Consider the following 9,336-nt stretch of genomic DNA (forward strand, 5'->3'; position numbering starts at 1 on the left):
ATGTCCCCACGAGGCACAGCGTGCCAGGTTTTCCTATCCTTGTGGGGACATTTGGTCCCCACAAGCATAGAAATACCCATATACACACACACACACACACACACACACACACACACAAACACAGAGTCAACCCTACCCCAAACACACTCACATTCCCACGTCATCCAACCGTCATGTCCTGTGGGAGACCCCCCCAGGAAGGAAAGGGAACACCGAACCCCACATCCAGGCCCCCCCGCCTCCCACAACCGCCGCCCCCACCCCCAAACACAGGGGACGGTCTGAGGACACAGGGCTGGAGGACGGGGTCTGGTTCTGCTGCTAGTGAACAGCTGGACGTGGTGAGAGAGCAGAGAGACAACCTGGAACTGATTACAGACCCTGAAACACACACACACACACACACACACACACACACACACACACACACACACACACTCCCTCCTCCTCCACCCTGACCCTGGTCCTCTCCATCAGCACAGTCCACCAGTGTGGTCCGTCCTCTGTCAGGGTGGAGGTGTGGAGCCAGCGGTCCGGCTGTGGTGAAGCGGTGACAGAAGCTCCGTGTCCTGACTGTCCTCCGCCTGTCCCTGTCCTCCGCCTGTCCCTGTCCTCCGCCTGTCCCTGTCCAGCTGCAGGTAAAGAGTCTCTTCAATCAGACAGGAAACAGTCGCACTTACAGCTGTTCAGGACTCAGTCTGGGCTCCCTGCTCTCCGCCGCTCGGCCGCAACAGTCGGAACACGCCATGTCCCCAAGATGTCCACCTGTCCCACCTGTCTCAGTTGTCCCACCTGTCCCACTTGTCTCAGACACCTGTCTGTCTTTCTGTCTGTATGTGGCTTGTGCTGCTGTGTCCAGTCTGCCGAGATCTGCTCTGCTGCTTGTTTTTAACTGACACACACACACACACACACACACACACACACACACACACACACACACACACACACACACACACACACACACAGGCACACTCGCTCCCCTAAGATCTTCATGTTAAATATCTTCATGAGAACAGATGGTTCATATCCTGTTTTCCTGGGAACAGAGAACAGCCTGTAGCACACATAAAGCCACAAGTGTCCCATGAAGACACTTTGACTGCCAAACACACACACACACACACACACACACACGCACAGTCTCGTATTTCTATCCTTGTGGGGACCGTCCATTGACTCCCATTCATGTCTAGCCCCTAACCCTGACCCTTACCCTAACCCTAACCCACACCACAACAAAGCCTAACCCTAAAGAAATGTTTTTGCACTTTTACTTTTTTCAGTAACAACAACATGGTCAAGAAAACAGTGGGTGCGTTTACATGCAAGCAATAACCCTTTCTTAACCAGAATATTGGCAATAACCCGGTTGCGCACAGCCATGTAAACACGTGCAAAAACCTGAATATGCTCATATTCCGGTTTTTAAAAACCTGAATATTACCCCTGGGTTACTCCTTTTCTAACCTGAATTTCTGGTCATGTAAACGCGCATTGGAATATCCCGGTCGAAACGGACATGAAATAATGCTCTGCGCATGTTCTACCCACAAGGAATCTCGGTCATTTGAGTCCAGGAACTACTTGTGACACAGTTTAGCTGCTACTAAGTAATTAAAATGTGCCAAAACAATCGTTCAGTTCTTCTCTTTAACTGAAAAAAACGGTGCATCGCAATATTAAACATATTACCAGTCTCGCTGGCTTACTCTTTTTCTAACAACATGCAGAGAGAGCCTGCAGCGCCCTTCTTCTTCTGTGGTGTCTGTGTAAAATAAGGTTGAACATGCAAACAGCACACCTAGTGGCATAAAGTGCAAATGCAGTCATGGCGTCGTCTGTGCTCTGCGGTTTGAATGGGGATATCCCTGATCATGTAAACAGGAGTAACTCTGTCTGTTTAAGCATGTAAACGGGTTATTCCAAATGATTCAGAAACCGGAATATTGACCTTAACCCGAATATTGAGTGCATGTAAACGTAGTCAGTGTTTCTCCTACTTAGGACCGGAAAAAGGTCCCCACAAGGCACGTCGTTCCACGTTTTGCTATCCTTGTGGGGACATTTGGCCCCAACAAGGATAGAAATACGAGAACACACACACACACACACACACACACACACACACACACACACACACACTCCTGCTGGTTCATGTGCAACAGCAGAGCGGTGGTTCTCTCTGGGACTGCAGTTACGTCATCCTTCTTCCCGACACTCAGCAGATGGAGCGTCATGAAGCTCACGGATCAGATCTTAAAGGGGCTGTATCATGCAAAATTCACTTTTTGTATGTTTTAACCTTCTTATGTAGTTATGTACTAACCAAAAACACCCCAAAGCGGGTTTTTCCTTCCTGCCTGTGCGTTTGAGCTTTCCTCGTTTTTCTGCTGCTCAGAGAGGCAGCCCCTCCTGCATCGTGAAAATGCTCTGTTAACCCATATTGACATCAATAGGACGAAGATGGCTCCCCTGAAACAACCCCCCCCCCCCAACCCCCGTGAAAAAATCCCTCGTGTAAAGAAAGGCTGAGCCAATCAGCTTTGCTGCTTTTTGTTTCTCTGATTACAGAGATAAACTTTGACCATCGTCTGAAAGCAACAATCAAGCAAGAGTCTGAAGGGTCTGAAGGGTCTGGAGGGTCTGAAGGGTCTGATGGGTCTGAAGGGTCTGATGGGTCTGACGGGTCTGAAGGGTCTGAAGGGTCTGATGGGTCTGAAGGGTCTGATGGGTCTGATGGGTCTGACGGGTCTGAAGGGTCTGATGGGTCTGACGGGTCTGAAGGGTCTGAAGGGTCTGATGGGTCTGACGGGTCTGAAGGCTCTGACGGGTCTGCGCTTGGTGAGTTTCTAACAGGAAAAGATGTTTTTGTGTGTCTTTGCGTGTAGAGAAGCTAGAGCTAAAGAGCTGAAGCTAACCCTTAGAGCTAAAGAGCTAAAGCTAGCCATTAGAGATGCTAACGCATGACTTATTTGTTTTGAAGCTCTGATTGGCTGAAGTACGCTGTCAGTCAAAGTCCACAGGGGGAGAGGCGGGATTTTCAGTGAAACAGTGTTTTCTCTTCCGGGTTTCAGAATTAGCCCCAGAAAATCTTTTATTTCACACAAAATGACTTTTCCTTAGCGCCAAAAATAAACTATTACCATGTTAATGCCATTAGTAGCTAAAAAAGCATGACACAGTCCCTTTAAAGTTCTGCACAGAACACGACAAAGACCAACATCCAGTTGTCCACATGGCAGGTTCCTCTCCTGTCCATCCAGTCTGTCCACCGGCCATCTCAGTTCCTCCATAACTCCACCCGGCTCGTGCCCTGGGGGGTCTCTCCAGTGCCCTGGGGGGTCTCTCCAGTGCCCTGGGGGGTCTCTCCGGTGCCCTGGGGGGTCACTCCGGTGCCCTGGGGGGTCTCTCCAGAGCCCTGGGGGATCTCTCCAGTGCCCTGGGGGGTCACTCCGGTGCCCTGGGGGGTCTCTCCAGAGCCCTGGGGGATCTCTCCAGTGCCCTGGGGGGTCACTCCGGTGCCCTGGGGGGGTCTCTCCAGCCCGTCTCCTGTGGCAGCTCAACAGCGCTGAGCCCGGAACCCTGGACCTCAGGACAGTGAGTGTCCCTGCCAAGGACCACATGGTCCTGCTCGGTGACTTTAAAGCAGGGACAGGGTGGATCAGGATCAGCACTCCTGGCCTCGCTGCATCGGCCGCTTCGGCATCGGCCAGCTGAATGGACACGACCAACACCTCCTGGAGTTCTGATCCTCCAGGACCTCTGACTGACCAACACATTGTCCACCAAGTCCTGAACCGAGTGTCCTGGAGACACCAAGGTCTCGCCACTGCCATCAGCTGGACTCCATCACCAGGAGAGCCTTGTTGAACCAGGTCCTGGTCACCCAGGATTTCCACAGTGCTGACTGTGACCCCGATAATCTCTGTCCCAGACAGAACCGGTCCGAGCAGAAACCCGGGCCCGCATCAACACCGCTACGACTGCAGTGCCTGACCTGCGGGGGTGCTGTGCTGAATACATAAAGGAAGTCCTGATGGACTGCCCACCTGACTGTGGTCCTGCAAGGTGGAACCACATCCACCAGGCCCTGTCTGAGACCAGGACCCTCTGGGAAGAGGATGGGGAGGAGTGTGGACCGGTTTGAAGCAGGACCGCTGAGACGGAGCTTTCCATCACCGCTAAACGTGAAGCCCTGATCGCCCTCTAGAGGGAGCCTCTGTGAATGCTGACTGGACTGCGAGGGACTGGTGGACAGGGTCCTCTACCTCTGGTCGGTTGTCTCCAGCAACGTCTCCCTGGACGCCGGACTCAATGCCGTATGGACAAGGCGTAGACAGGGACATCAGCCTGGTGAAGCGGGTCTGGGACAACATGCTGACCCCCAACACCAGGCCTGGTCTTGAGCAGTGGAGCCTGGACCCTCCAGTCCTGTCAGGACTGGCGCTGGATGCTGTCCACCAGTGCCATCTCTGCAGACTACTGGGCATCACTTGGCAGGTCGTGTCTCCAACATGGACGTCCTGCCAGAGCAGATGTGTCCAGTATGTCTTCCATCCAGACCCAGAGACGCTCGCCACGGCTTGACCACGTCCCCCGAATGGACGACGTCCCCAAAGACTGACTGCATCATCTCTGCAAAGAGTGTGGCGCAGGCCCTTTTTCAGGTCATCTCCTGAGTTGGAATCCCGAAAGAGATTCTAACTGACCAGGGCACTTCTTTTATGTCCTGGACACTGAGGGAACTGTATGGATTACTGGGCATCGAGTCTGTTCGGACAAGCATGTACCACCCGCGAACCGACGGCCTCGTCCAGTGTCTGAATAGGACCCTGAAGTCCATGATCCGTAAGTTCATCCACGATGATTGTCGTAATTGGGATAAATGGCTTGGCCCTCTGCTGTTTGCAGTGTGGGAGGTGCCCCAGGCCTCCACGGGATTTTCTCCCTTCGAGCTGCTGTTTGGCAGGAAACCTCGGGGGGTCTTGGACCTGGTTGAGGACAACTGGGAGGAGGGTCTGAGCCCCAGCAAGAGCAAAGTTCAGTACGTCCCGGACCTGAGAGCAAAAATCCACACACTGGGTCGGTTGTCAATGGGAAAATTTGCTCAAGACCCAGGAGCGTCAACAACGGCTGTACAACCGAGGGGCTAAGCTGAGACAATTTTCACTGGGAGACAAAGTGCTTGTATTGCTCCCCTCGTCCAACTCCAAGTCACTCGCCAGGTGGCAAGGGCCCTTTATGGTCACACGGCGAGTGGGGGAGGTTGACTATGAGGTGGCGCGCGCTGATAGGGGAGGAGCAACACAGATTTACCACCTCAAACTCCTTAAAGCATGGAGGGAGGCGGAGTCCGTTGCTCTGGTAACGGCGGTTCATGAGAGAGATGAGCTGGGGCCTGAGGTTCCAAATTCCACCATTCGACCTCGCTCCCTTGTGATGACCATCTCTCGCCGTCCCAGAGAGCAGACGTTGGCGTGTTGCAGAAGCAGTTTGCTGATGTGTTCTCTCCCCTCCCAGGACGTACAAACCTCATAGAACACCACATCAAGACTCTCCCCAGTGCGACTGTACGTTCACCGACTGCCTGAACATAAAAGGAAAATTGTTCAGCAAGAACTGAAGGCTATGTTGGAGATGGGAGTAATAGAAGAGTCCAACAGTGCCTGGTGTAGTCCCATTGGCCTGGTGATGAAGAAGGATGGGACTGTACGCTTCTGTGTGGACTACCGCAAAGTGAATGATGTGTCTCGATTTGATGCCTACCCAATGCCCCGGGTCGACGAAGTCCTGGACCGGCAGGGCACTGCTCGCTTTAACTAAGGGCTACTGGCAGATTCCCTTGTCGCCAGAGTCCAGGGAAAAATCGGCTTTCTCCACTCCGTACAGGTTGTACAAATTTGTTACACTTCTGTTCGGGTTGTTTGGGTTGTTCGGGGCCCCGGCCACGTTCCAACGTCTCATGGACCGGGTCCTGTGCCCGCACGCCACATATGCTGCTGCCTACTAGGATGACGTCATCATCCATAGTGATAGCTGGGCGGAGCATGTGTGGCAGGTGTCCGCGGTGCTCCAGTGGCTGAGACAGGCGGGGCTTATGGCCACCCCGAAGAAGTGTGCAGTTGGACCGAGGGAGGTACGGTACCTGGGGCACCTCTTGGGCAGTGGGCAGGTGCGTCCACAGATAGACAAGACACCCGCGATTGCAGCCCACCCACGGCCCATGTCCAAAAAGGAGGTGAGGCAGTTCTTGGGGCTGGTTGGGTACTATCGGCGATTCGTCCCTGGCTTCGCAGACCTGGTCAGCCCCCTGACTGACCTGACCCGAAAGGGTGCCTCAGATCCGGTCCAGTGGACGGAGCAGTGCCAGGTGGCGTTTGAGCAGGTGAAACAGGCCCTCTGCGGGAAGCTGCTTTTCTACACGCCTAACTTTTCTCTCCCTTTCATCCTGCAGACCGATGCTTCCGACAGGGGTGTGGGGGCGGTGCTGTCCCAGCGGGTGCAGGGCTTCGACCGCCCAATCCTTTACATCAGCCAGAAACTCTCAGAGAGGGAGTCGCAGTACAGCACCATAGAAAAGGAGTGTCTGGCCATCCGGTGGGCGGTCGAGGCACTGCGCTGCTACCTGCTGGGATGGGCCTTCACCCTCTGTTCAGACCATGTCCCGCTCCACTGGCTCCACTGCATGAAGGACACCAATGCCCGGATCACTCGGTGGTATCTGGCTTTGCAGCCCTATGAGTTCAAGGGTGGTCCACAGGCCAGGGACACAGATGGCAGTGGACGATTTCCTCTCTCGCCCTCCGGGGGGGGGGGAGTACGCTCGGCCAAGTGTACCCCCGACCTCAGTTGGGCAGTGGGGGTATGTGGAGGAGGGGCGTGGTTTGCTCTGGGCTGCAGGAGAGAGGGAGGCTGGGAGGCGGCTCAGGGAGTCAGTGCCCAAAGTGCAGCAGGTGTTGGCAATCAATTGATGACGGTCTTTCCTGCTAGAAGTCGTGTTCTGGACTGGCGCAGGGGGAGAGCTGCACACACGGCAGCAGAAGCTGGAGAAAGCCAGAGCACGCAGAACTGAAAAGTTTGGAGATGGTCAGTATCAAGAGGAGAACTGCGTGGTGTGGCGGAAGCTAGGAAAGCCCGCCGGACTGAGCTGTGGTGATTGTGTCCACTGGCAGTAAAGGAGTTTGAACACTGGCTGTGGAGTCACCTGCGTCTAGCAGACCGCGGTGGCACTTGCGTGCTGCAGGGACATAATGGGGTAAGGTGGGACGTGCTCCAGAAGAACAGGTTGAGACCATGAAGGTCCTGGACTGACCCTGGTCCTCTCCATCAGCAGCACAGTCAGCCAGTGTGGTCCGTCCTCTGGCCAGGGCGGAGGTGTGGAGCCAGCAGTCCGGCTATGGTGAAGCCGTGACAGAAGCTCCATGTCCTGACTGTCCTCCGCCTGTCTCTGTCATTCATCCATCCATCCATCCATCCATCCATCCATCTATCCATCTATCCATCTATCCATCTATCCATCCATCCATCCTCCACTAGGTGGCGGGGCAGCAATCTAAGTAGGGATGTCTAGACCTCCTGTCCCCAGACTCTTCCTCCAGCTCTTCCTGGAGGATCCCAAGGAGTTCACAGTCCAGCCGAGAGACATAGTCTCTCCATCCTGTCCTAAGTCTTTCTTGGGCTCTCCTCCCAGTGGGACATATCCAGAACTCTTCCCAGGGAGGCGTCCAGGAGGTTCCATCCTGAAGAGGAGCTGAGCTCCTCACTGCTCCTCTCCATGTGGAGGAGCAGCGGCTCTACTCCAAGCTCCTCTCTGCTGACGTAGCTCCTCCCTGCTGACGTAGCTCCTCCCTGCTGACGTAGCTCCTCCCCCTGGTGATGTAGCTCCTCCCTGCTGACGTAGCTCCTCCCCCTGGTGATGTAGCTCCTCCCCCTGTCTCTACAGAGGAAGCTCTTTTCAGCCTCTTGTACCTGGATCTGGTTCTTTGGGTTCTGACCCAGACTCAGAACCAGAGGTGAGGGGAGAACGTGGACTGACGGTGAATCCAGAGCTTCTTTCAGCTCCTTCTTCACCACAACGGACTGAAACACTGCTCCACCCTCCTGTCAGTCTCTCCTCCACCCTTCCTCCACTGTGAACAAGACCCCAAGATACTGAAACTCCTCCACCTGGACCAGAGTCTCTCCACCGACCTGGAGAGGACAGACCACCTTGTTCCAGTCCAGGACCAGGGCCTCGGATCTGGAGGTGCTGATCCTCATCCCTGTCGCTTCACACTTGGCTGCAAACCGCCCCAGTGCATGATGGTCCAGGCTCCATGAAACCAACAGGACAACATCATCTGCAAAAAGCAGAGATGAAATCCTGTGGTCCCCAAACTGGACCCCCTCCAGCTCCTGGTCCCTATACTGGACCCCCTCTAGCCCCTGGTCCCTGAACCGGACCCCCTCCAGCTCCTGGCTGCTCCTAGAAATTCTGTCCATAAAGAGTCTGAACAGAACCGGAGATAAAGTTCAGTCCTGCCGGAGTCCAACATGCACTGGGACCAGGTCCAGCTTACTGCTGGCAATGGCCCCGGACTCCATATTTCTGGAACCCCCTACAAGACACCATGAGGGATACGGTCAAACACCTTCTCCAAGTCCACAAAACACATGTGGACTGGTCTGGCGAACTCCCACGAACCCTGGAGCCCCTTTTCTGGTCCAGGGTTCCACGACCGGGGCAAAAACCGCATTGTTCACTACCGATGGAATCCTCCTCTCCAGAACAGAGACACAGAGATGGTGTCTGTCCTCCGCCTGTCCTTGTCCTCCGCCTATCCTTGTCCTCCGCCTGTCCCTGTCCTCCGCCTGTCCCTGTCCTCCGCCTGTCCCTGTCCAGCTGCAGGTAAAGAGTCTCTTCAATCAGACAGGAAACAGTCGCACTTACAGCTGTTCAGGACTCAGTCTGGGCTCCCTGCTCTCCGCCGCTCGGCCGCAACAGTCGGAACACGCCATGTCCCCAAGATCTCCACCTGTCCCACCTGTCTCACCTGTCTCAGATACTCGTCTGTCTCTCTGTCTGTCTGAGGCTTGTGCTGCTGTATCCAGTCTGCTCAGATCTGCTCTGCTGCTTGAATTCTACTTGTTTTTGACTATCTGACACACACACACACACACACACACACACACACACACACACACACACTCTCTCTCTCTCTCTCTGTCTCTCTCTCTCTCTCTCTCATTCTCCCAGTTCAAGTCCTGTTTTCCTGGGAACAGTGAAAGGCCTGTAACACACATAAAGCCACAACTGTCCCACATAAACACTTTGATTGCCAACAACACACACAC

General features: G+C 54.5%; 1 protein-coding gene across 2 annotated transcripts in view; it reads right to left on the reverse strand.

The window, feature by feature from the left end:
• LOC115391829 (sodium channel protein type 4 subunit alpha A-like) overlaps positions 1–9,135 on the reverse strand; it is a 38,640-nt gene extending 29,505 nt beyond the window's left edge. The window contains exon 1 of one of the 2 annotated variants that reach the window (XM_030096199.1): positions 8,933–9,135. In XM_030096199.1, coding sequence (XP_029952059.1) covers positions 8,933–9,000 — 68 coding nt within the window. In that variant the 5' untranslated portion in view covers positions 9,001–9,135. Of the gene's footprint in view, positions 1–680; positions 843–8,932 lie in introns of those variants that run through there. The other variant, XM_030096198.1, reaches the window with a different exon arrangement.
• Positions 9,136–9,336: the final 201 nt, after the last annotated feature.

The sequence above is a fragment of the Salarias fasciatus genome, chromosome 7 (genome assembly GCF_902148845.1).
Source record: "Salarias fasciatus chromosome 7, fSalaFa1.1, whole genome shotgun sequence".
NCBI lineage: Eukaryota > Metazoa > Chordata > Actinopteri > Blenniiformes > Blenniidae > Salarias > Salarias fasciatus.